At 33.7% G+C, this 26,436-nt stretch overlaps 5 protein-coding genes across 6 annotated transcripts; 3 read left to right on the top strand and 2 right to left on the bottom strand.

The window, feature by feature from the left end:
- Positions 1-553: 553 nt before the first annotated feature.
- LOC146539831 (uncharacterized) lies at positions 554-4,073 on the bottom strand. The gene is made up of 3 exons (XM_085207601.1): positions 3,708-4,073; positions 3,068-3,350; positions 554-1,723 (listed from the first exon to the last, which is right to left on the bottom strand). Exons 1-3 carry the CDS (start codon positions 3,870-3,872, stop codon positions 930-932), a joined length of 1,242 nt encoding a protein of 413 aa, XP_085063727.1. The 5' UTR covers positions 3,873-4,073; the 3' UTR covers positions 554-929.
- Positions 4,074-4,742: 669 nt separating this feature from the next.
- Positions 4,743-5,870, top strand: LOC146539830 (uncharacterized). Its single transcript, XM_085207603.1, has 3 exons — positions 4,743-5,180; positions 5,250-5,355; positions 5,475-5,870. Exons 1-3 carry the CDS (start codon positions 4,907-4,909, stop codon positions 5,608-5,610), a joined length of 516 nt encoding a protein of 171 aa, XP_085063729.1. The 5' UTR covers positions 4,743-4,906; the 3' UTR covers positions 5,611-5,870.
- A 111-nt stretch (positions 5,871-5,981) lies between these two features.
- On the bottom strand, positions 5,982-9,019 carry LOC146539829 (thioredoxin domain-containing protein 5 homolog). The gene is made up of 8 exons (XM_085207602.1): positions 8,702-9,019; positions 8,491-8,627; positions 8,287-8,405; positions 8,055-8,192; positions 7,254-7,409; positions 6,808-6,998; positions 6,528-6,654; positions 5,982-6,203 (listed from the first exon to the last, which is right to left on the bottom strand). The coding sequence occupies exons 1-8, from the start codon at positions 8,851-8,853 to the stop codon at positions 6,027-6,029; spliced, it is 1,197 nt and encodes a 398-aa protein (XP_085063728.1). The 5' UTR covers positions 8,854-9,019; the 3' UTR covers positions 5,982-6,026.
- Positions 9,020-9,569: 550 nt separating this feature from the next.
- On the top strand, positions 9,570-17,990 carry wts (serine/threonine-protein kinase warts). Its single transcript, XM_085207600.1, has 5 exons — positions 9,570-9,873; positions 10,254-10,715; positions 12,263-14,375; positions 14,541-14,827; positions 15,254-17,990. Exons 2-5 carry the CDS (start codon positions 10,461-10,463, stop codon positions 15,674-15,676), a joined length of 3,078 nt encoding a protein of 1,025 aa, XP_085063726.1. The 5' UTR covers positions 9,570-9,873; positions 10,254-10,460; the 3' UTR covers positions 15,677-17,990.
- Positions 17,991-18,575: 585 nt separating this feature from the next.
- LOC146539827 (serine hydrolase BPHL-like) lies at positions 18,576-26,429 on the top strand. Of its 2 annotated transcripts, none has more exons than XM_085207596.1 (6): positions 18,576-19,586; positions 23,553-23,671; positions 24,344-24,601; positions 25,302-25,455; positions 25,905-26,157; positions 26,301-26,429. In XM_085207596.1, exons 2-6 carry the CDS (start codon positions 23,609-23,611, stop codon positions 26,392-26,394), a joined length of 822 nt encoding a protein of 273 aa, XP_085063722.1. In that variant the 5' UTR covers positions 18,576-19,586; positions 23,553-23,608; the 3' UTR covers positions 26,395-26,429. The 2 variants fall into 2 exon arrangements, with proteins under 2 accessions (XP_085063722.1, XP_085063723.1); XM_085207597.1 differs by lacking the exon at positions 18,576-19,586 and adding an exon at positions 23,061-23,128.
- Positions 26,430-26,436: the final 7 nt, after the last annotated feature.

The following is a 26,436-nucleotide window of genomic DNA, read 5'->3' as shown; positions in this document are numbered from 1 at the left end:
CTGATCTGTAATAATACTGACGTTCATTGTAAGAAATTAATGTACATTTTAAGGTGAAAATAAATTATTAAACAGACTGAGTATTTTAAAAATATTTATTTTGAGATTTTTATTAGCTTTCATTTCGATATTTTGTTCGGGGAAAAATAAAAAATTAAAAAATTACGAGCACTGACCAATTTTATATCGGGCTTTCTTATCCATTTGAAGTAGTATATATTTATTTCATTTTATTTATTCGCTGTTACTGAGATCTGTTTAGTTTTATCAAAATAGCAGATAAGGGGGAGGTGTCTTACTGTTAAGTATCTTAGTTTTGGTTTCTTATTTAAATTAAAGTTATTGTGCGAACTGACAATAATCTCTTTAGAAAAAATATTTGATCATTATAAAGAGAGAAGATCATTAAAAGTTTTTTTTTGACTCTCATAATATGAAGTTAAAAAAAACTACTACTACTAAATATATAGAATATTATACGAGTCACTCGTATAACCTTTGGTTTTAATAACTTTATTAAAAAATAAAAAATTTTTTGAATAAAACTACTAAAATGGGTACCAATAATTATTTTATTTAAATAATAGTCAATAGACCGAAACTAATTTTTGCTTTTCCGATTTGTTACCATGAGCAATAGTCACCTACAACAATTACCACTTATGTAGGTCATAGACGTGATTTAATTAAGTAAATTCAGTCTTTCTTTAGGCATCGCTTCGTAGCATCGATGCAACGAGCGTCTCCATTAAAAAAATGTTGTCACTACACAAATAATAATACAAAAATAATTCACAAATACACAAAATTATCTTGTGCTTCGATACATAGCAACAAATACATAATAATGACGTAACAGGACTTAACTGTTGACAGATTATTCACGAATAAATTATACATCTTGGCACTCGTTGTAATTACACGTTTTTTCACGCATCAGAGTCAGGTTTTAGTGCCAGTATTCCTTGTCCATGAAGGTCACGGACTGCTTCCAGTAGTCTGCTTTCTGCTCTAGGTTCCCCCAAAGCTACATCGACACTTCCTGCGCAAAGTAGTAGAGACCTAAGGGCAGCTCTTGGCCAATCAGGCTTCAAACCTTTCCTTACGATCGCTCCAGACGACGCAGCACCCAACCTCGCACATTCAGCTTCAAGACGATTGCTGTAATCTTCTATTAAGGAATCACCAGCAGCTCTTCTCATTTCAGGAGTAAGAGAAGATAGAAGTAACAACGCCACGTCATCCATTGGTCTTCCTAGAGACACCATCTGCCAGTCAAGGGCTATGCATTCGCTTTCACCGTCCTTTTCTTTGAACAATAAATTGCCGCTCCAAAAATCTGCATGTGCTAGCGGTGCCGGTTCTGCTGGTCGGAGTAAGGTATCGAGAAGTGAAGGTGCTCGGGCACTTAATGCTGATACAGCTGCTGCTTCTTCAGTACAATCTGTACGACCTCGGAGGAACGCTTCAAGTTGAGGTAGCCCTCGTCGAATGAGACGAAGATACCCAGCTGCAGCACGTTCGCAAGGGAATAGGAAATCAAATCGTTGATCCAATGGGCCTTCTCGTTCACGTAGGGCAAGAGACAAGGCGTGGAGTCGCGCCGCCGCATAAAGTGCGGCCCTGGCTCTATCCACTGATAGGCCTTCAGCGAAGTCCCCAGATTCGAAACCTTCGGCCGTCACGTCTTCCAAAACTAACTCACTATCGCCACCAATTTCGTCTGTAATTCAATAACATTAATTTTAATAATTTAGCAAAATAAAATTATTATAGATAGGTGCATTTAGATAACGTGAATTAAAAAATCCTAAATTCTTGTTTTGATTATAATTAATACTCGTACTATATTAAAAAAACCCGCATAGTTTTCTGTTCTTAATGAGAATAAGCGACTAATAAATTTATCACCTTGTTAAAGCAATTAAGGAGGTCGAAGAAACTATTACTTCATCTAGTTCACGTTAAATTATGTAGGCATTCGGCGTAATCAAGTCACGTACATTATGGAATGCGATATACCTAAAAGGCTGAACATTAATAATTCTTAGAGTAAGCTCAAACTCAATAATGGAATTAAGATACGATATAACTGTGAAAATAGCATGTATTTTTTTATTAGTATATGTAATAATATTTGGGTATATTAATTTTGATTTTTTTAGCTCTACGCTGTATAGCGTTAAGGCTTAACTTGTCATTTTCCACCCTATTTTCGAGACGTTGCGTGTTTAGTGGCATAACTTAACACCGCGCTTGGTCTTGTTACTAGAACAAGAAAATTAAAAAACGGTTTTTCTCCCAAATGAGAATTGAATTCATAATCGTCGCGTTTACAAACAGTACTGCTGTACTACGACGGCTTCCAATAAATAGGTATGTGTATTTAATAAAATAATCTAAATATAATAATGCTAAAAATCCAAAATATTGTATCAGAGAATATTTTAACACATCTAGCTATAAAAAGTTGTTTACGACTGTCTTGTGCATTGCGACAAAAATATTTTCACAGTTTCAGCCAATGACGAATCAAAAGAACGATGATAGAAATGTAACAACAACAACAATGTCTATTACTAATCATGACTTCATTTTATACTAAGAAAAATCTATTGCTATTTGTATTTTTTTTAGCGTCACGCTTTTTCTCGCATACAGTGGGGTTGGCAGAGGGAACCGGAAAGGAAGTGTTAAGACACTCCCCATTTTCAGACGAAATCTGGAAGCATTGCATGTTGAATGGCGGAACTCAATGTTTGTCGTTGAATGAATGTTTGGAATGAGTTTTGCCTCAACACTATTTTTTTTTTCGGTTAATGCTGTTAGCCCTATTGGCTTTAACAGCGACACCGGGTGGAAAGGGAAGAGGGTACTCTGTCCCTGAAGATATGCAGACACTATGTGGCTGCCTGTGGAAAAGTAGCTCCTCGACACTAGAGCTAAGCGAAATTAAATATTTAATTTCCTCGAGTGGTAATCGAACTACAGCCTATCGCATTTCTACCCCTGCGCCACAACCGAATTTAAATAAATATAAAACTTTAAAAATAAGATATGATAATACCTGGTAATCTTGCTTTAATGCACCTTGGTATAGGTAAGCCTTCATTCGGGCCCAGTGCTTCTTCAGCTAGTCTATTTAGAGCTGGTGCCAGCTCTGTATAAAATAAAATCTCTCTAGTATCGAATTGGGCTTCGGCTACAAAGAGTCTGCCGAAGGGATCTCTTGGAGGCAGCTTCACTACTAATGGTAAAGCCCTGCGTTCGCCATTGCCCTCGTAGCGAACAGTTACAGCGAGTACACGACTTAGTGCTCCTGCGACACCTGCTCTGGACTCTACGCGTATCTACAATAATAGTATGGATTAGATTCGTCTAATTCAGTAAATAAATCAAAATCAGCTTCACGCTGTTTTCTCCATATAGCAGAGTAGGCAGAGTACCGCCGTACACCACTTTTCGTCGAACTTTTCTACGTATTGCGTGTTGAGTGGAGAAGCTTAACGCCAGGATTTCGCCTTAGTGTCAGAGCGAGGAAATGAAAGTATTAATAATTGATTCCCCCGAGTGGGGATTGAAACCACAGCCGTTGTCAGTCACACCCCTGTGCGACGTCACGTTACGACGGCCTCAATTTAGTAAAACATTTATAAAAAAGTAAATTTAAGATTTTTTTTCTAACTATTCCTTATACATGAGCTTACCTCTTGAGGTGCGACCACGCCCGCCCCAACAAGCAATTCTCTAGCCCACTCTTCAGTAAGAGCTGCATCTGCGTCCGCCTCGGGGCCCTGCTCGCAGTCGGACTCCTCGCTACCACTGCTGGGGGCCTCTGAGACCGCAGTGCTGTCTGGACCCCCTGCCTGCATCGTATAAACTGCACTACACTCACCAAAAATTTATAACAATTTCATATTTTTACTATATATCAAAGATTTATATAGATTTTAGATAATTTCGATGTTAAGCGAGAGTGATGTGTGTTAAGTACTGTAGCATCTAAGGGGACGTGGTAGCTGCCGCGCGTGCGCGCTCGTTCCGTCAATTATTCATCGGGACTCCCGTACCGTGTTACCGCCGTTCAATGCGAAATTGCTATATGCTAACTTTATATAGTATGTAGATATAAGTTCTCACTATTGTGCTTCTTCGCCTTTTAATGTACGGCCCATTATACCTGTGCAGACGGCTAGATTTTGTAATAGTTTGAAAAAGTATTTTAGATTGGAGCACTGTTGTTATTCGTGGCTTAAGCGAAAATGTAAACATTTTTGGACTTTACCTCAATTTATGTACGCGTAAAATTTTACATTTAATCAAAATAATCTAAGCATATCTAAATTTTTTCAATATAATTCATCTCACTATAATATTTAAAATGATTATTGTTCATATAAATAAAACATTAGGTATATAGTTTTTTAAAACAGTTTTTTTATAATAAAGTTAAAGAGTTTATTTATATTAATGTATGAAAAGATTTGATGCATTTTTTGTAATTCAAATATTTTCAATTATTGCGCTATTGATGCTTGATAACACAATGACCAATCAGAGACACGACGGCTGTGGCTGTGGGTTCAGGACTTAAGTGGGAAGTGGTAAGTATTTTGTCTAGAGAAATATCTAGAACATTGAGTTACTCTACCCGAAAAAAAAATCATACTGTACGTTTATTTTTTTATATAAACACAGACAGCCTCTTTTTAATAAAAAATCTACATTGTTTTTCTAAATAGGGCTTAAATCAATAACGTTCTGAAAGCGAATCGTTGATGAGCTACTTGACAATGACATTTGAAAAGAACGTAATTTTGACGTTATATTTCGGAAAGAGTGCTTACAATATATTCTCAAAAACTTAACTATTTGCTAGATAAGTAATCCGGAACTATTATTAACAATGGGTAAAGAAAAATCTAAAAAAAGACGTCGCTCTTCGTCTGAATCTTCAACCTCAACTTCAAGTAGTAGTTCAGATTCAGACCATGACAGTAAAAAGAAACTACGTAAATTGAAAAAGAAACTAAAGGAAGCACAGAAAAAAACAAAAAAGATTTTAAAGAAAAAGTTAAAGGAAGAAAAAAGAAAACTAAAAAAGAAATCCCGCGACGAACGGAGTCGAAGTCGTGATACCAAATCCAAAGATAAAGTTGCATCAACTGATATTCCTTTAGGTAACTTAAATATGTTTATGTTAAATAAATTGAATACTTTATGGTATTAATTTTTTGTTGTGATTATAGAATTAATGGAAAAATCAAAAGCCATGGCTCCTATGACCAAAGAAGAATGGGAGAAACGTCAAAGTGTTGTACGAAGAGTCCAAGATGAAGAAACTGGCCGATACAGGTTAATTTATCTTTCTGAAATTTATATAGACTGACATTTGCTTATAATCGTATTTTATATATATGTTTTGCTTTCCTTAAAGAATATTATGCTGTGTCTCAGTTCTGTATGTTTTCTAGGTTAATAAAAGGTGATGGAGAAGTCCTAGAAGAGATTGTGTCACGGGATAGACACAAGCAAATAAACAGGCAAGCTACAATGGCTGACGGAGATTTCTTTCAATCACATACAGTTGACAAACAAAGAATTAAATAGAAAATACATTAAACTTATAGAAAAATATATTATCTTCCATTATTAGTGTGTTATACACAGTACAATTACAGGTACAGTACAGTTACATAGTACTTATAAAGGTAAGTTTGGAAACTGAGAGAACATTTATTAAGATTTCTTTATATTTCTTTAGGTTAGTAGTATAACCTATTAGTTGTAAGATTTATATTTCTATGCTCTTTGGCTGTTTAACTAAATACTAAAATGTTTAAAAATAAATAAAACTATTTAAAAAACTAGAATTATGATTTTTTTGCCTGTCCTGATTTCAATATATTTGTATGATATCGAAGCAATAGTAATCTGGTCAATTTATATACAGGCAAGTAAGCATGAATTAAAAAAACAACTTATTTTCTTAACTTCTGTATTTTTGTCTATATAAACATATATATTTATAATTCATCTTTGGCTAGTGTTTCATCATGTGCATCAATTTCTTCATTTACCAAATCTTCAGAACCAAGATGTTCTTTGACTAAAGTAATGAGGTTTTCTAACGGACGCCCTCCATGATCAATATTGACAATTTTTTTCTTTTTATATAAAATAAGAGTTGGAAGACTGTCAATCTGCAATATAAAACACACTAATATAATTCAGAAAACTTATTATTATTATTCGGGTTAGGCAGAGGGAACCTAGTCTTAAGACACTCAGAGTTGTGATTAAATCATATGTAATTTTCCATTTAATTACATCTTTAATGGGAACTTACAATTTTTTTTTTACATAGGCAGAAGAAACCTAAAGTTAATACACTCTGCTCCTCACTTTCCGCCGAATTCTGGAGGCTTTGCGTATTGAGTAGAATTCAACGCTGCGTTTTGTTTCGACATCAGATTTTTTATTTCTTAAATTGGGAATCGAACCCACAACTTATTACACTTAATTACCTGTTCTGTTTCGCATATAGTCTTTGACCTAACACAGTCAATGTCTGCTATAAGTACTCTACTTTCATTTTGGAATTGTTCACCGAGCTTTATCCAGAGTGGATTCAATTGCATACAATGTGCACACCTGGAAAATTTAATTATTTGTAGTATAAAAAAAAATTTTACAATATAAAATTGAACAAAAGCCAATGTTTAGATCGATGCGGAAATTCTGCAATTACGCATGCAGATATTGAATTATAGTATCAATAATAAACAATACTCCCAAATTGCTTACCAAGGGGCAAAATAATTGACAAAAACTAAATCATTCTCCAAGAATGTTTCAAATGTCTCCTCAGATATCCTGGCCACTGGCAATGCTTTCTTTTTCTTCAAAAATTTTTCTGGATCATGATTTTCTACAAGTGCCATTTTTTCTACATAAGCCTTTAGATCTTCTAATGTTTCAGCGTCGGCTACACCCATCTGTATTATTAAAATAATTCTTTTAATAACTTTTTAATGTCTGCTTCAAGCTTTTTCATTCTATACCAAGCAAACTCAGGTAAAATCACTTAACACTTTGTTTACCACTTTCCGCATAATATTTGAGATATTGTATGTTGAGTTGTGGAAATTAACACCCCTTGTAATCATTTTTTGAGTAGAAATGCTTGTGATTAAGACTTACAAATATATAAAGAGATTAAATAATAAATAATCATATATAAAAATACTTACAATTCTTCCATTTACCACCCAAAGCAAATATGGATATTGTTTTATATCAAAATTTTTACAGCTGCTTTCACTGTTTAAACAATTGACTTTACCAATTTGAATATATTCATTGTGAGCATAATGTGCTGCCAAGTCTGCCCATGTCGGAGCTAATCTCTGAAAAAACACTTTTTATAATTATTTAAACTAGTATTTTATAAAGTATAAATGTATTTACAGTATTGTTGTTTATTATATCAACTAACAAAGGGGTATTATGGATTTAGTTACATAAATAGGAATTAAACATAAAAATAATGACACTTAAAAAATCTTGAATTGATATTAGTTTATTATTATGTTTTGGATAAATTAAACATGCTTACAGTTAGGTGTTTTTAAAAAGATTTTATGTTAATGTGGCAAAATCTAGTTTATTGTCTAACATCTCCAATGAAGTATTATACCAAGCGGAATAATAAACATGGGGCAATAATTTGCGAGTTGGGTGAGCATATGGTGATCCAGTCAATCAACCTTTGCATAATTAACACAGTACTGTATTTTTTAACATTTTTGAAAGTGTTTTTTCACACTTACGAAAGAAAAATATTTATTTAGAAAATGTATAAGAATTATAACATCACATTAGAACATGCTTACAACATAAATAACTTGTAACAATCATATTAGAATTTTAATATAGCTTGCTGAGAATGTATGGCTTAGTGGTTAGAGTAGTAGTTATTTTTGAAATAAGTATTAGTATAAATATATTTAATAAGAAATCACTTGATCCAAACCTATAAGTAAAAAACACACCTGGGAAGCTTTGCACCATGGAGCATAAAACATGACGAAATGTTGTCCTTTCGATAAAAACTTTTCAATATTTTGATCATGTAAATCTGCCAAACCACTGTGAATTATCACATCTTCAGTTTCTTCCACTCCCAGACCCTTTTAATTTAACAAAATAAAATTATGTTTAAAGTATTTTTGTTAACAAGGTTAATTGAATAAAAAAATAGAGATCAAATGTGAAGCAAATTACCTCAGATTTCATAGTAAAAACTTCACTCAGAAAAAGTGTCAATGATGGTAAGTCTCTGGAACCCTTATATTCCACAGGGGAAAATGAGTTCTTATGAAAGTAGAGAAGTGTTGGATACCCTAATTAAAAATATACATAGAATATATAATTAAGTATAATAATTTATTTAATTATTTTCATTATCAATTTATTAGTCTTCTGTACCTGTTATATCATTTTCATGACACAATTTAGCATGTATTGTACAATCAACTTGTGCTATGGCAAATTTCGACTCTTTTGTATTTACTAGTTCTGCCAATTCCGACCAAATAGGATGAAATTTTGTACAATGACTGCACCTGTTGCACATAAATACAATTTTTGTAGTAAATATCATTAATTAAAGAACACTTGAAAAATACAAAAGCAATACCATGGCGCGTAAAACATAATAAAGTTTCCGTCCATATTTTCTATTTGTTGTTTAAAATTATCTGGTCCATATTCGTACACAGCACTTTCTTCTGGTGCCACATAATTTGATAAAAATAGCAATACGGTAAACGAGATAAAGATTCGAAACATTCTTTTATAAAAATGTATAATTAACTGTTTGTAAGTAGGTGAACTAGTATATTATATAGAATATTTTGAATGTAATATCATTTTTCACAGTATGAGCCTAAACTTTAAATATTCATCATCGTCAACGCGGAACGCTATGAACACCTGATTTTGACATTAAATTGACAAACGTTTTAATAAATCAAAATATTGATGGCAATACAGGTATTTTTATTTTAATATCAGTACTTGGTATTCCAAGGCCTATCATACACAATGTTACATTTAATATATTGTTAATAATTTTTCGAATAATACACGAAGAAAATTTGTTATATAAATAATTAAAAGTAAAAGAACCGTAAAGATTATAGAATAGATAGAATAAAATATCATATCATATCATATCTTTATGATATTCTATTGATAGCGTTAATAGTGCTATTTAATTATATCAATATTTTCACTCTAATATATTTCATTAAAACTTTTACAAGCTAAAAAAAATTAAGTAATATGTTTTATTAATAGCCCAGACTTACAAATTTTTTGCTTCAATTGGACGAAATCCAATACGTAACTAATACAATACAAAATATAACTAATGTGAATATGATATTTTTTAAAGGGTAAAAAAGAAATAATTAAATTTAATAAATGTACAGAAAAACCGTAAATATATGTATGAATCGTAAAAATAAATGTGAACCGTAAATGTCACTTTGGCGTAGCTTTTACGGACACACTATGGAATGTGGTAATTCTTCAAAATGGTCGCTTTGTATGGTTTGCCAACTTGCATGTCTGTGTTTTAGAGTTCTTTGTTTTCATAATTCGTTCAACATACTCTAACATTAAGGGCAAAATATATTCTATTCAGTTCTGTCTTGTATATGCATGAAAATTCATTTTGTAATCATATTTTGTGGTGTGCAAGAAAGATGTCATCGGTAATGTGAGAGCATTCTAATACATTTTCATTTTACGGGATTATGACGTTTGGGAATAACATTTGGATTCGTAAAGAATAAAGAAAATCAGGTAATTAGATTCTATTGCAACGTAGTACATTAATACTTCTCGCTAATATATGTTAAACAAAGCTGACTCTAATTTTGGCATTCCTTAGCTGTATGTCAGATTGAATCGTGTCGAGTGTACGAAGAGTTTGCTACTGTAAATTCCGTTTCTTTTCAAAATAATATTAATTTATTTACATTTGGTTACTTAATAATCTTTAAACTAACGTTATATGGTTTAAATTTATATCTTATTTATTGATCCTGCAGTTCTGTTTATTCTAGTATTTAATTATTATTATCGCATTTAAAACTTATAGGATAGCTTTTTACCAAAATACTGAATGTTTTAAAATAGTTACCATTTTATTATTATATTATATAGTGTTTTTTCTTTTACAGTGACAATCAAATAATTAAAATACAATGTCAATTGAAGTAAACATTTGATAAGAAATATACATACCTAAGAAGAAATAATACTTTGGAATAAAATTGTAATAAAAGTGCAAATATTGAATATTAAATGCGAACTGTGAGTGTGCGGAGCAGGGTGCTCGTGTGATGGGAGGGGTGGGGTGAGAAGTGCGGCGCACGGGCGCGGGCGCCATGAACCCGCCGGCGCCCGGCAAGACGGCTACGCGCTCATCAGGGTACAACAAGAAAGCGCTTGCCGAAATACGTAACTCATTACTGCCATTTGCTAACAATGGAAGCTTGGAACCTCCTGGTTCTTCTGCCGCCAGCACTGTTAGTTCGGGTGTCAGTTCTGGCTTCAGTTCGACATCTGGAAATGGGCTGGATAAGGACTTGAGTGTATTGCCTCAGTCACTAAATCAGCTGATAGCGTTGGGTTATGATGAAGTGAGTACTATTTAAATATTATTGGTTTACATTTTTTCTTATAGAACTGGGTAGGCAGTGGGTATCCATAATGTTCAGATATGCCACTCCCTTCTTTCTGCCCAATTTTCGGGACATTGTGTATTGAATAGTGGAACTTATTGCATCCCTTTGTCTTTGGGAACAGGGAATTTAAAATAATTTATATATCATTTTTCTCCTGAGTGGGATTCAAATCCATAACCAGTCATGAATACAACCAGACCTACCCACTACACCAAAAAAACCTAATAAATATTATGTACTTAATAATTTTAAATTTCATTAGTAGCACTATAACAATTACTTTTTCCTTTGTCATAAAATTGAGTTAATTTCTGTCTCCATGAGTACCTACATCTTATAAGTGATGTCCATGCAAAATTTGAGACTCCTAGCATTTGTAGTAACAAAGTTTCATACAAACTTTCAACCCAAAAAACAACCCCTTAGAAGTCGAATATTGCAAATTCCCATCTTAGCGAGCACCTACATCCTATAAATAACTTCTATGCAAAATTTGAGATTTCTAGCACCTGTAGATTCTGAAATTTCGTGATGAGTGAGTGACCTTTTGATTTTATATATATATATAGATAAATATAACATTTTATTTTAACATTAAGTAGATATTAAATTTAAAAATGAATTAACACAAAATATGCACTGTATTAGTTATGCATTATAATAATAAAGCTTTTTATTTTTCTCTATTAAAAAATTGTGTGTATATTTTTATGTGTGCTGTTAGTTGTTAGTGCTTATATTTAATTATATTAAAGTAAATGTTATTTTTTTTAAGGTTAATTAATTCCAATGTTAACCCCTTCTGGATAGAAAATTAGAAAGATACTGAAGTAGGTTTATATGTTACTTCAATCCCTTTCTATTCAATCAATTTTCTATCCAGGGTCATTCACATCCAGCCTGGTCCTGTGACATTGGCAAGCATATATTATATTAGCTAGTCTTTTAAAAAAAATATCCAAGATTTCTTTATAGGGAATTAATGAATGTAACGAAAATATTAAATATTTAATTCCCCAAATCGAATTTGTGCCACTGTGCCGTGACTCCTTCTCTTTACTCTTAGTAGAGTCTATGAGGGCTGTCAGTAATTTTTATTCTTGTCATCTAATATTGTATTCTATCTAGATTTTATTTGTGTGTTCTTTGGGTGATTCTTTTTAAAAAAACAATAAATATGACTTTTATTGACTCATATTCCATGTAAAAAATAAATACAAATATTTATTATTTTTATTAAACTATTCTGGTTCTGTTGCACATACATAATTTTTTTATTTTAATTCATATCTTATGAGTGATATCTTTCTTAGTAAATGTATGGGACTCGATCTTGCAAATCAGAATGCATATCTGATTGTTTAATGTATTCTGCAAATATTTTTCAATCTTTACTTAGTGTGAACTTTAAAAATGTTAAAAATATTTTCTCTTTCTATAATTTTATTTATTTAAATAAATAATTTTAAATAAGAATGTTATTTTTATTTATGTTGTTTTAGGATCACTCTGTCAAAGCCCTTAAGTATACGGGTGGGCGGTTTGACGCAGCACTTGATTATCTTTCAAAGAAGCAAGAACCTCTGAATGGTGTACTGAAATCAAGTAATTTAAGTGTTCTTAGCACAAAGCTTATAAGGAAACCTAGCTTAGAACGGGAAATAAATTTACATAGAGGAAGTCCGGCGCTCGACTCTGGAGCGGGTAGTTCTAGATCGGATAGTCCGCGGCAGTCTGACGCTCCCCCTTTACCTCACGAGAAATTGAGTAGACAGTATTCGCCGTCAGGGTTCTCAGAGCCTCCGCCACCACCGCCGCCAAGATGTCCGTCTACGCCTCCCGTACCGCCTTCCGTGCAACAGTACATGAAGAGAATATCACCTGCGCCTCCTTTGCCTCCCGCGCGGGGTACGAGCCCAGTTGCGTCCGGAGCCCCCGCACCCCCTGCGAGGCAGCCTATGATAGTCCAAAATGGACCTCAAGCTCAGCAACAGTTCTCACAACAAATACAAGCGCTGAGCATCTTTCAAACTGCAGGAGGTGCAGAATTACCACCTCCGTACCCTCTCCCAGGAGTTCCTCCTCCACCTCCTTACTCTGTGTCCGTTCAGAACCGACAAAGCCCCACGCAGTCCCAAGACTATAGAAAAAGTCCGTCGTCGGGGATTTACTCAGGTGGGACATCAGCTGGCTCGCCCAGTCCTATAACCGTGACACAGTCCACGGGCTCAGCCTCCGGCATGACTCGCCCTACGCCTATCCAGGCGTGGACAGCGAGGCAAGCGGTCCAGCCCCCGATCATAATGCAATCGGTGAAGAGCACGCAGGTCCAAAAGCCAGTGTTGCAAACGGCAATAGCCCCGGTCGCACCTCCGCCCGTTGCCAGTTCTGTAGTCCAACCGCCGCCCCCGTCGTACGCTAGTTCGATACAGCAGAAGCAGGCGCAGACACCCCCGAGCTACCCCCTAGCGCCTAAGCCCTCCTCCCCCGGGTCGACCCCACCCGTCATACCGACTGCCACTACGCCCACCGTCCCTACCACAGAACCTCCCAGCTACGCGATAACCATGCAAGCGCTGGCCGTACAGAGAGGCATGCATCCCATACCTCCTCCGCCATATGGTAATCCAAGCGATAATACCACGACAGTCAACTCCCACCATTCGCCGTTACATAAAAAGTTCTCGAACAACTGTGATGTCAAGGGTGAAACGTCTCAAATGGAAATAAAGTGTCCGAACCAAAATTGCAGCTTACTTAAAGATGCGCCATCTGGTTCAGATAAAAGTTCGAACGGGTCTTCAGAAAGGCGACCAAAGGGCGGTTCGGAGAAGATCAGACACCAATCGCCCATACCTGAAAGAAAGAACATTAGTAAAGAAAAAGAAGATGAAAGAAGGGACTGTAAAGTTAGAAATTATTCCCCACAAGCTTTTAAATTCTTCATGGAACAGCATGTCGAGAACATTCTCAAAAGTTACAAGCAGCGTACGTACCGTCGTATGCAGTTGGAGAAAGAAATGAATAAAATCGGCCTCAGCGTGGAGGCTCAGGATCAAATGAGAAAGATGTTGTCCCAAAAGGAATCCAATTACATACGATTAAAGCGAGCAAAAATGGACAAGTCTATGTTCACGAAAATCAAGCCCATTGGTATTGGCGCGTTCGGGGAAGTGACGCTTGTGAGAAAGATCGATACTAGTCATCTCTATGCCATGAAAACCCTTAGAAAAGCTGATGTCCTAAAGAGAAACCAAGTGGCACACGTCAAGGCTGAAAGAGATATCCTAGCTGAGGCCGATAACGAGTGGGTCGTAAAGCTCTACTATAGCTTTCAAGATAAAGATAATTTATACTTCGTCATGGACTACATACCAGGAGGAGATTTGATGTCGCTTTTAATAAAATTGGGCATTTTCGAAGAGAACTTGGCAAGGTTTTATATAGCGGAACTTACGTGCGCGGTGGAGAGTGTGCATAAAATGGGATTTATTCATAGGGATATAAAACCTGACAATATTCTCATAGACCGCGATGGTCACATCAAGTTGACGGATTTCGGTCTGTGCACGGGCTTCAGGTGGACGCACAACTCTAAATATTATCAGAGGAATGGTGAGTATTTTTTAAAAAGATTTTAAGTTTCTCCTGATAACTTAATCGGTTGTTACACTCTTAAATCGAGTATTTGTCCTACACAAATCTTAGATATTTTATTTTGACCAAGGGCTCGAATCTTAGTAAACGCTACTAACTAATAAAAACATTTCTAAATTCCAGACCACGGGCGACAAGACTCAATGGATCCCGTCGATGGTGAATGGGGCGCCATGGGTGAATGTCGGTGTCACCAGCTAAAACCTTTAGAAAGGCGGCGTAAGAGGGAACATCAGCGGTGTTTAGCCCATTCCCTAGTGGGAACCCCAAATTACATAGCACCGGAAGTATTACAGAGGACCGGATATACGCAGTTGTGTGACTGGTGGTCTGTGGGAGTCATTTTGTATGAAATGCTGGTTGGCTCACCACCTTTCTTGGCGGCCACGCCGGCTGAAACTCAACTTAAGGTAGGCTTTTTTTATTTATAGTTTTTTTTACTTCTTTGTAATATAGTAGCTAAGGAGAAAATATTTTTGTTTTGAGAAAATTGATTAGTCCATATAGTATTGATTATTACAAAAGAACCAATTGACGTGTAGTATATGTCACTTTATAGAAAAGTGTATATTGTCAAACTAATTATAGTGCGTGTTATGTTCATTTTAATAATTTAATATATTTTTGTTATTATTTTAGTAACTGAGCCTAATTTTATCCTCAATAATATTCATAAAAAGGAGCACAAACTTTTTACTTTACGTATTAATTATAAATGATGTTTCATTTTTAAAGAAAATATCTCTTTATACAGAGATAACCCAGCACTGAAACATTTCTGTCCGCTTAAACATTTCTGTCAATTTTTATATAAGATGTACATTTTTCAATTACAGGTAATTAACTGGGAGAATACACTCTCCATACCCGATGCAGCGAATCTTTCACGCGAGAGCAAAGATCTCATATTGCAACTTTGCTCTGGCCAAGAAATAAGACTCGGGAAGGACGCCAACGAAGTGAAAAACCACCCGTTCCTCAAAAGCATTGATTTCGAAAAGGGGTTGAGAAGGCAAATAGCCCCATATATACCGAGGATAGACTATCCTACAGACACATCAAACTTTGACCCCATAGATCCAGACAAGTTACGTAACTCCGGTAGCTCCGACTCAAACAAATCTGATAGTGAATTGTTGGACAATGGGAAAACTTTCCATGGATTCTTCGAATTTACATTCAGAAGATTCTTCGACGATGGCTACACGAACAAAATTAATTTAGACGACAACGACAACCAGGGCCCGGTGTATGTATGAGTGATTGGACACTTGCGTTGAATTTTGAGTGCCTCGACTCTCTATCAAAGAAAATAATAGTAGTGAACTGTTAATAATCCCGGTGATAATGTTGTAATTTTGTATCGTTATGTATTTTTTTAAGTTAAATGTATCATATTAGTGTAAGCAGTGCAAACATGGTGCTGAGCCCGATGGGATGACGTTTTCATATACACTGTGTACTATTTTTGTAACTAGAGAAATTATTTATGAGATAGGATTTGCGATAGTGATATGGCACTATATTTTCATATTGTATTTATCGTGGTAGGTCGCTTAATGTGTGTTTGTTTATATAAATCTAAATAACATGGGAGTTAATCGGCATACGAAAAGGTTGTAAGGGAGTGCTTCCAAAGTCTACAGTGCCTTATTCAATGTAAACGTGTTTACAATGATATTTAGGGACTTCATATGTTACTAAAGTGTAGAACTGATTTTTTCTATTGCATACTATCTTTTACCCGCGGTTTCGCTTGTTTCGTTATGCGGTTTCGACTCTCCCCAAATATATTATACTAGCGAACGCGCACAGCTTCGCTTGCTTATTTAGGGGTGAATTCTAATAAACCATGAAACGCGTGTTCAATGAAATATTTTAAGAGTCCAGATTTCAAATTTTATAAAAATCGGTGGCGATTTGAAGATTTTTCCATACAAACTTTCAACACCATATTTGCATCCTTAGGGGGTGAATTCTAAAAAACCATGAAACATGTGTTCAATTAAATATCTTCAAGAGTCTGAATTTCGAAATTTATAAAAATCGGTTTCGATTTAAAAATAATTGCATACAAAATTTAAACCCCTATTTCATGCCTTTAGCGTAAATATTTTTCAAAATCCCTTCTTAGTGGATGTCCAGATTACGAAAGTAAACATCTGTCCAAATTTCACGTTTCTACCATCAGCGGTTACGGCTGTGCGTGCCTCTTATCTCAGTCAGTGGGAACAAGTCCTTTTATATATAGATAAATACAAATTCCCAAAAATAAAATAAACAAATTACAAATAAAAAATATATATTTCTTTTTAATAAAACCATATTATTTTATACACAAACCTTGTCCTGACAATAACAAACATAATGCAAAAAGAATTATACAATCTGGTGCAGTCGTTCGGAAGTTATACGCGTACATACATACATTTCGGCGATTCATTTTTATACATATAGCTGATAGATAACTCATTATAGTGTAGCGAGTGCAATAAATATTTATTAACAAAAATATAAATAAATAAATCACTTGTCTTTGTTGAAGCGTTTTTTTTACGTTGGATATTTGAATGTCAAATTAATATCCACTTCCGGCTGTGATGCGGCAATTATTTAGAAAAAAAAACGATCTCCAGTAATTTAATGTGTGGGTGGAATATTTTTGTAAAGTATATTTTTGACATTAGATGTTGGCGGCCCTGTAACAGCGGAAGTGGGATAGCTACTTAGATTGGAATTTTTGTTATTGAAGAAATCTTAGTTTTTTTTATATCTATCGTCGGCTTCAGTGCAGGACAAGTCTAGCTAGCAAAAATTTTTATTACAGAGTGTATTAAAAGAGATTTTAAAAACGATATGTATACTTTTACGAGCGTATACGCTAAATTATCATTACAACCCTAGATAGAAGGATAGTTTAAGTAAACATTTTCAGGAAAAAACTGGTTGTCTCTAAAGTCGGTTTACGTACGATAATTTTAAGTGATAACATAATAAGAAAACTGATGAAAAATTGTATATTTTTATGGTCACTCAATCATTACTATCACTGAATGATCAATGTTTTCAAATGAAGTTACTTGCACTCGTTAATTCCAATATATTTTTAACTTAATCTATACCGATTAATAAAAATGCATCACAAGCCAAACGTCCTAAAGGCCGATCGTGCCTCTATCTTGTCCCGCGCTCTCGCTTGCACGCTCGGCTCTGGCATTGTTTTTCGTATGTTCAGCCGCCGTTATTCAATTTATAAGACGTTATCACGTCATTTTTTGTTTAATTTGCAGATGAAATTTTCTGCACTGATGCCGGCGATATATTTGTTTTAACTAACCGAGTCCGATTTATTATATTATATATTATAGTCGCAAATAACAATTTGTATCTGTGAACAAAGTTTTGTGTGACATAGCAGCTATGAGTTAGCTTGTTTGTGGTCTTTGGACTTCATTTGTACAGTATGTTATAAACAAGTCACTTCACCTTAAATTATGTGTTATTGAATGTAAATTGTTTTATTCTAAAATGAAACATGCTTTTAAGTAAATGAAAAATAAAATATGGGAATTCTGTTGACTTTTTGTTTCCAACCTTCTGTTTAAAAATCACGTTATGAATTGAAAGACAAAATGATAAGTAAGTGTAAGCATCCTTATAGTAAACTAGCGGACTCGGGCGGCTTGGCCCACGTGAACGATACGAATATTTATGTAATATATTTATTAAATTATTTTCAGTTTAGGGGGTTTATAATTTTATAAATAACTAGCGGACCCGGACGCGGCTACGCCTGTTTGAAATATAAGAATATAATTTCTATAGAAATATAATTTCAATCTAGATGAAATGCTAAATGTGACTATTATATTTATTTTCATAAGGATGAATATTAAAATGACGCGGTAACGAACGTGGTCGCGTAGCGACGACGGTTGTTATTAACATGGCAGAATAAATTGCATGTCAAATTAGAAAGTATTTTAATTTATTAGTTTATACGTGTAATGTAATGTTATATAGCCTATAACACTTCTAAAGAATGCAGCTTTCATACAAAACAAAAACAATGAAAGTCGGACCAGTAGATCCAGAGATCTTAGCGTTCAAACAAACAAACAAACAAACTCTTCCGCTTTATTATATTAGTATAGATATAAACCGTGAAAAACGTGGTCAATGAAATTTTTTTTTTTTAAATTCCTTAGTGGGTGTTCACATTATGAAAATAAACATTTGTTCAAGTTTCACGTTTCTACCATCAGCGGTTACAGCTGTGCGTGCTTCTATACCTCAGTCAGTGGGAACATCTCCGCTTATATATATAGATATTTAGTTTTTTTTACTGGTGCCATTACTTTAGGGTAGATCTTAAATATTAGCCTGATATTAAGTAAATATTATTAATTGTGCATTTGAATGATTGCTACAACATGTTCTATTTTGGTTATTCATATCCGCATCGGGTTATATTAATTGAGGCCGTCGTGGCGCACCGGCACAAGGGTGTGACTGTAACGCGACAGTTGCGGGTTCGATCCCCAGTCGAGGCAGTGAAATATTTATTTACGATTATATTTCTATTTCTTCGCTCTGGCTCGAGGCAAAGCACGACGTTGAGTTCTGCCACTCGGCACGCAAATCGTAATGCCTCCAAAATTCGGCAGAAAGTGGGGAACGGAGTGTCTTAACACTAGGTTCCCTCTGCCTTCCCTGCTGTGTGCGGGATACAGCGTGAAGCTGAAAATAACAGATTGTAATAAAACAAACCCTATCTATATATTAACGGAAGCTTGTCAGAATCCAACAGACACCGATTAGTTATAATTTTATTATAAGATAAATTTTCATTTCACGCTCTGGTGTTGAGACAAAGCGCGGTGTTGAGTTCCGCCACTCAACATGCAATGCCTCCAGAATCGTCACAAATTGTTATATGAAATAATCTTTACACAATTACGTACGTACCATACGTACATTTCGTCAATGCCTTATGTTTATAAGTATCTATTTTTGTAAGTTCTATGAAGTTAAGGTGATTGTTAAGTCGAGTACGGACGTTAGTTATGTAGACACTTCCTTCACAAATTATTTTAAATCTATTTTTTTTTGACGAATTTTGTTAACATTAAGATAATATAATTACAGCGAGCATTTCATCATATTTACGTAAGTACGCTGTTATTTGAAATATATATATAAATAGAAATTGTATAATTAATATGTTTTAATTAAATAATTAATAAATAAATCAAAGCAAATCATGTTCACGCAGTATTCCGCGAACAGCAGAATAAGCAGTGAGAGCCTAGTGTTAAGACACTCCGTTCCCCACTTTCCGCCAAATTTTTGAGGTATTGTGGTGTTGAGTGGCGGGACTTAACGCCGGGCTCTTGATTTGGTGCAAGAGCGAATAAATGAAAATATTAATAAATAATTATTCATTCTCTCGAGTAGGGATCAAATCCTCAACCGTCGCCTAATAATCACCAAATTATAAATAATAGTAAATTAACTTAATTAATATTCAATAACATAAGGATATATTTAAAGCCCTGTTTGCATTAATAATATGTTAACTAGTTAATCTCTTATCTGTGTCGGTACAATTTAACTAATTACATTAGAGGATTACTTTGTAGTATCTTAATTTAATAGAAAATGAAGATATTAGAAAGTGTTTACAAATACCTATAATTATTTGCTTTAATAATAATAATAATACTACTACTACTGCTCTACTGGGATCGGTCTATTACTGACAGGTATATTGTTGCCAATAGACCTGATATAGTACTAGTAGACCGAGTGGCGCGCCGCGCAGTGATTGTTGACGTTACTATCCCACATGATGAAAATCTCGTGAAGGCCGAAAAAGAAAAACAATCAAAATATTTGGACCTAGCCCATGAGATTACCGCCATGTGGGATGTCAATGCGACTATCATTGTGCCGATAGTGGTTTCGGTTAACGGTCTAATAGCGAAAAGCCTCGACCAACACCTTAAGAGGCTATCGCTTAGCTGTTGGATCAAGAACCGGATACAGAAGGCAGTATTACTTGAGACGGCACGTATTGTGCGGAGGTTCCTCTCTCTGGAGCCCTAGCCACCGATGGCTTGGACCCTTGTCCCGCCCTCGGAAGTGTGGTTTTTTATATTTTTAAATGTATCTTTTTTATAATAATTTATATTTAAAAATGTAAAATTGATTCGCTTATTTAATAAAAGTATATTCTGTATAATAATAATATATTTTATTTATTTAAGTGACCAGAGACTCATTATGGTTAGTAAACAATATTTCTTACAGACTAGGTTAGTTACAATTATAATTATATTTTAAATAAATGTTACAATACACATGAATTAAAAAAAAAAAAACTTTTACTTGATACTTGAATAGTGCTGACCTATATATTTAGGGGTACAATTTAGACGATCACCAGAAATATTTTTAGTATCCTAACCCTAAGCACCAAATATTATAAATTACTTAATCCATAAAAAAAGTTAACTAGGGTCCTAAGGTACTTATATCACATTATGATCCAAACTGAATAAACAAATATAATAATTAGACATACCTACTGAAGTATTGTACAAATTTTCTTTTTGTTTCTCAAAACAGATGGTCACCAAAAACCGTTAGGTTGACGTCAAAATAGTTCGACGTCATCTAAAATAAATAAATTGTTCTTTTGTTTTTGTTACTCAGTTATAATCCATAGTTTGAATCGGAAATAAAACATCTTTCGATTTTGCTTTTGATGATTTTATTTTACAGCAATATTAAGGCCGTCGTAGCGTCCATATTTTTGTTTATGGCAGTTAAGAATAAGAAAAATTGGATTTATTTACTAATATTTTAGGAAACGTAATTTGGTGATCATTTATCCATTTTGGTAAACGTTTCGAATTTTATCGGTAGTAAAATAGGTACATTTTTAGATGGTGTTCAAATTAAACACAAGCCTATATTTAGCCTTTAGATTATAATTCCCTATCATATAACGTGTAGAAATGTTTAGCCTATCCTTTACTTTCTTCCGAATTCTGGAGCCCTTGAGTGCGAGTGTTGATTGGCAGAAAATACGTCGTAGATACCTATCACTATATAGGTATTAGCAATAGTACTTAAACTGTAAATAATCTTAATAACATTATTTTCAACAAAAAATCCCTTAGATGATCTTAGGTATAAGTAAAATAATTTAAAATTGACTAAAAAATTTAATTTAAAAAATAACAATAGAAATAAATTACCTTAGTTTAAAATTCGCAACTTGAATGTGTTTTGAAAATAAAATCTTTATCCATTGAAGTCCATTCTGTTTTAAAAGATGAAGGAAATGGAAATACATACAAAAGCGATCAATCTATGGCCTAGCTTCAAGTATTACAGGCTCGCCTTAACCGCCGACGACATCTACTCAAGCCGCGGCAGTGCTTGCAAATTGTAAAGAATAGATAAGTATTTCGTGGAAAGTCTTTTCTGCTCAAAAAGGCCATTAGGGTTTGTTAACCCTTTAATTAACATTAACCTCAAGTTTGGAAAACAACATTTATACAAAAATGGTTACCTCCACTAAAAGCATGTGAACAATGTGTGTAGACAAAGCCTCAAAAACATTCCAATAATAAATGATCAAACTGATTCAATCAACACAGGTCGCTGACTCATTTGTTATTTTAAATGAATTTATTTTTTAATACGGATTTCAAACAATTAAAACGTTTTCTCACATTACATCATATTTTTTTCATTATCTAATGTGGGAATGTAGAATCATTTTGAGAATACACATAAATTTAAATATTAAAATATAATTTGTCTATTTAGAATAGGCTTTGAATAATTCATGAAGTTAAATGAATAAATGTTAATTTAAAAAAAATATATTTGATGACTATAAATCATAATGTTTTATATTACTAATTTATATAATTGGAAGAACAAAACATGGCGTTTCGTGCTTCATACAAGAAAAAACATCAACTCCACAGAGCAACTATGTGCTTGGATTTAATTACTTAATTGGATTGTTGTCAAAATTAGGTATTAAAATGAATAATTATTACTTTTGTGTATTAAAAAAACATTATTGATAATTTAATATCTCGCAATATATTTTTTTAATTATACATATGGCGTGCAAAACATTTTTTAATATAGAGACTTCCTACTCTTAAAATGAACTTATAAACACATACAAATAAGTGGAATTACAATAATACGCAGTTTATCATTTTTCATTTTAAATAAATAATAATAAAAAAAATATACTTTCAAATTGCATTCGGAAAGAAAAAGAGTTTGCGTCAATTATTCTCGTCAATTATTTGTATAGACAAATTAAAATCGATTCGACGATTCGAATTCTTAGAACTGTTATGTCATTTCATCCAGAATTCAATGGGATGCCAACGTTTAAAAGAAATGCAAGTTTGATCCAATAGATTGGTTCTGTCGTCTACGTAGAAACTTATTAAATTGGATGAATTCTCACCGAAATTTCCTTTATTAAAAATGTTTGCATACAATATAATAGACATATTCTATTTCCTCATTGTTTGTTGACATTTGATCTAAATTCCGTACAAATGTTTCTAATATCTACCTTCATTTTTCATTTCATTTGTCAGTAAAGCATATACTAACTTAGTGTAATGTGACTAACGAATTATTATCGTAATAAGTTAGTGTCTCATGTAAGTAAGTTTGTATTCTTAAGAGAAATAAATATCTAAAACCATATTAGAGCAAGTTAATTAAGTGGTATATCTAGGAAGTTCAGTAGAGTTGGAACATACAAGAAGGATGTGGAAAGGCGTATCGCTGCCGGTAACCAGTAACCTAAGACACTCCGTTTTCCACTTTCCGCCGAATTCTTGCCATGACACCAGAGCGAAGAAATGCAAAAAATAAATTTAAATAAATATTACATTTCCCTGAGTGGGGATCGACCAGACAGATCTTAAGTCACACTTTGTGCCCCTGGCCCAATACACTACACCAATGATAACGTACGTTTAAATATATTAATGAAAAGATATAAGTATTTAAGGAAGGTAAACTAAATCAAATATATATTTATGTAATCAGAATAAGATTCTTTTTTTTATTTATTTACAGAGGGAATTTTGAAAAAATATAATAAAAATAAGTAATAACAGTTCAAGAAAATAACAATGGGACATACTTTCCGTCAGCTAGGGAAAACAGCAACTGCCGCCGTTCTGAATGTTTTCAAGGTATTATGGGCTTCTCTTGACGACAATTAGCTTATTTTTTTTATTATAGTTTTAGGTTTTATTCAGCTGTGACATACACTGTGGGGATCTTTAAAAGCAGAATGAATATGTATATAATAGGCAGGCGTACATCGTAGACTGCATCAACATTTAACATCTAAACTTTAGTATAAAAATAAAGAAGGGTTGGAGAGTGTGTTCGCTCTAGTTTAAGACAATACGTGTTGATTGGCAGAATAGAACGTTACACTGTCTTTCCAGAAATAAAAATGATTAATTTCCTTAAGTGGAAATCGAACCCACAAATATCTTCCTGAGTTTTTCACGTTTACAGTAACACGCTTGAGTCCCTGCGCTATGACGGCTTCAAAGAGGTACCAGCAAGTCCGATGATCGTGGTTTTTTCTAAGAATGCATCTAAATATACTCTTACCAAGTATGAATACTTTGGTTTCTTGGGAAGTATTAAGGGTAGTAGTATGAGAGATTTTTCCAAAATGCTGACGAGCACGGAAAGAAAAAGATTTTAAGTTATAGTCCAAACAAAGGATGTCGCGGGCTGCAATTCACTGTATAAATTACAATAAGAAAATCCTGCTTAAACTAAAAAATAAAAAGTTTTATATAATATGTACAAACACAATTTTTATAATAATAAATCATTATTTTTAGGAACAACAAATTAAAATAGGAAAATTCAATATAAATTACACGAAAGTTGGTCATGGGCCTCACAGTGTGGTAATGATACCAGGCGCCTTGGGTACAATTAGGTCGCACTATCAGTGTCAAATAAATGGGTTTAATAGAGAAGAATTTACCCTGGTAATATTCGACCCACAAGGATATGGAAAAAGTATCCCACCAGAGAGGATATTGACTAAAGAGAGTTTCCAAATTGATGCGGATACTGCTTATGAACTTATGAAAGTATGTATTAGTTTTTATTATTGAATTGTTTATGAAAAATTGTTATTACGACGAACTAACCAAACATTGGAGAAAGCTAATCAACGCAAGCGATAATTCGAGGGAGTAGGAGGAGACCCATGTCAACTATGACAACCTACCAAACGGAAAATATTAGATAGATATATTATAATAGGATATGATTAATTATAGAGGACTAGCGGCCCGCCCGCGGCTTCGCCTGCGTAACTATATTATTATTAATTTCTCTCCATGAGTACCTACCTACCTAGTCTCCATGAGTACCTACGTCCTATAAGTGACGTCCATGCAAAATTTGAGACTCCTAGCATTTGTAGTAACGAAGTTTCATACAAACTTTCAACCCCAAAAACAACCCCTTAGAAGTCGAATATCGCAAATTCCCGCAGTCTTAGCGAGCACCTACATCCTATAAATAACTCCCATGCAAAATTTCAGATACCTAGCACATGTAGTTTCTGAGATTTCGTGATGAGTGAGTGACCTTTCGATTTTATATATATAGATAAGTAAATAACAGTATAACAGTGGATTATATAACAGTTTTTATTAGGATTACCTAATAGTGGAAACCTATGCTAATTCGTTAATGAATAAGAGCTAATTTTTGTCTTATAAGACATAACTATATTAAATAAAATTATGCAATTTTTGAAAAATCTTTTATATTTCTTTCCAGTATTTAGATATACCTAAGTATTCTGTAATGGGGTGGAGTGCAGGCGGCGTGTCCAGCATGCTTCTTGCAGCTCAACGTCCGGACGAAGTGAAGAAATTAGTAATTTGGGGAACACATTCCTTTTTATACCAGGATGACGTTGACAATTATAGAAGTACGTATTGCTACGATAAATTTCAGAGTAAACAAAATAATAGTAATTTTAGTAAATAATATGTAGTATGTTCACGATGTATTATATTAAATGCCAAACTGAGACATACACGTTCATTGCTCAATCACAACTGGCTCCCAATGTATATTTTAAAATTATCCCTAATCCATAATAATCACTACATAGATACCTTGACCAATAATATAAAAATATAGGTACAAATAATATAATTATGGAAAAATTGTAACTACTACTAGAATTTACAAATTTTTACTTTCGTATCTTACGGGTAGGATATCCCCAATGTATGTATTTTCAGAATTCACTACTGAACTGATATCATCTGTTTTTAGAAAACAATTAATCACAACTTTTTTACTTAATAAATTTAACGCTGGAATATATACCATAAAAAATATTACTATAGTAAATAAATCTGCTTTTTTTAGAAATAAGGGATATTTCTCTATGGAACAACCGCATTAGACAAGCAATGATAGAAACATACGGCGAGGAAGAATATAGACATCTTTATAATAAATGGGTGGACACCGTGTTAAATATTTTGGAGATGGAACCCGATATGTGCAGCGATCACTTGAAAAATATAATATGTCCTACATATATACTGTATGGACAGAACGATAAACTTGTAAATCCAGGACATTTCCCATTTTTATGTCACCACATCAAGCATTCTAAGTGAGTATCAGTTTTGAATCTTTACTGTAAATAACCTTCTCTTTCTTTCTAAATATTTTTTGCGATATTGAGTGGCGGAAATAAGCGCCATACTTTGTCTACTCGATTAAGGATATAATTTAGCTTATTTATTTTTATTTCAGGTATTCCTTATATCCACAGGGCAAACACGATATTCATATGGAATACCATGACGATTTCAATCAGAAAGTTCAAGAATTTTTATTGGAAGAATAAAACACTTGGTTAAATAAAAATGAAAATAATAATAACATTCTT

Source organism: Heliconius melpomene, chromosome 3, assembly GCF_056956725.1.
Source record: "Heliconius melpomene rosina isolate 202511_hmr_F chromosome 3, ASM5695672v1, whole genome shotgun sequence".
Classification (NCBI taxonomy): Eukaryota; Metazoa; Arthropoda; class Insecta; order Lepidoptera; family Nymphalidae; genus Heliconius; species Heliconius melpomene.
The sequence above is the reverse complement of the archived record's forward strand: the minus strand, read 5'-3'. Positions and strand labels throughout refer to the sequence as shown.

What these genes read in the sequence shown, in the direction of transcription:
- LOC146539831 (XM_085207601.1), bottom strand. Translation starts at nt 3,872, where the DNA reads ATGCAGGCAGGGGGTCCAGACAGCACTGCGGTCTCAGAGGCCCCCAGC. An exon ending in GCGTGGTCGCACCTCAAGAG is followed by an intron (nt 3,351 to 3,707) that starts GTAAGCTCATGT and finishes CTATTATTGTAG; the next exon opens with ATACGCGTAGAGTCCAGAGC. An exon ending in CATTAAAGCAAGATTACCAG is followed by an intron (nt 1,724 to 3,067) that starts GTATTATCATAT and finishes ATTGAATTACAG; the next exon opens with ACGAAATTGGTGGCGATAGT.
- LOC146539830 (XM_085207603.1), top strand. Translation starts at nt 4,907, where the DNA reads ATGGGTAAAGAAAAATCTAAAAAAAGACGTCGCTCTTCGTCTGAATCT. An exon ending in ATCAACTGATATTCCTTTAG is followed by an intron (nt 5,181 to 5,249) that starts GTAACTTAAATA and finishes TTGTGATTATAG; the next exon opens with AATTAATGGAAAAATCAAAA. An exon ending in GAAGAAACTGGCCGATACAG is followed by an intron (nt 5,356 to 5,474) that starts GTTAATTTATCT and finishes TATGTTTTCTAG; the next exon opens with GTTAATAAAAGGTGATGGAG.
- LOC146539829 (XM_085207602.1), bottom strand. Translation starts at nt 8,853, where the DNA reads ATGTTTCGAATCTTTATCTCGTTTACCGTATTGCTATTTTTATCAAAT. An exon ending in GGGTGGTAAATGGAAGAATT is followed by an intron (nt 6,999 to 7,253) that starts GTAAGTATTTTT and finishes TTAATAATACAG; the next exon opens with ATGGGTGTAGCCGACGCTGA. An exon ending in CTATATGCGAAACAGAACAG is followed by an intron (nt 6,204 to 6,527) that starts GTAATTAAGTGT and finishes TTTATATTGCAG; the next exon opens with ATTGACAGTCTTCCAACTCT.
- wts (XM_085207600.1), top strand. Translation starts at nt 10,461, where the DNA reads ATGAACCCGCCGGCGCCCGGCAAGACGGCTACGCGCTCATCAGGGTAC. An exon ending in TAAATATTATCAGAGGAATG is followed by an intron (nt 14,376 to 14,540) that starts GTGAGTATTTTT and finishes TCTAAATTCCAG; the next exon opens with ACCACGGGCGACAAGACTCA. An exon ending in CGGCTGAAACTCAACTTAAG is followed by an intron (nt 14,828 to 15,253) that starts GTAGGCTTTTTT and finishes TTTCAATTACAG; the next exon opens with GTAATTAACTGGGAGAATAC.
- LOC146539827 (XM_085207596.1), top strand. Translation starts at nt 23,609, where the DNA reads ATGGGACATACTTTCCGTCAGCTAGGGAAAACAGCAACTGCCGCCGTT. An exon ending in CTGCTTATGAACTTATGAAA is followed by an intron (nt 24,602 to 25,301) that starts GTATGTATTAGT and finishes ATTTCTTTCCAG; the next exon opens with TATTTAGATATACCTAAGTA. An exon ending in TGACGTTGACAATTATAGAA is followed by an intron (nt 25,456 to 25,904) that starts GTACGTATTGCT and finishes TGCTTTTTTTAG; the next exon opens with AAATAAGGGATATTTCTCTA.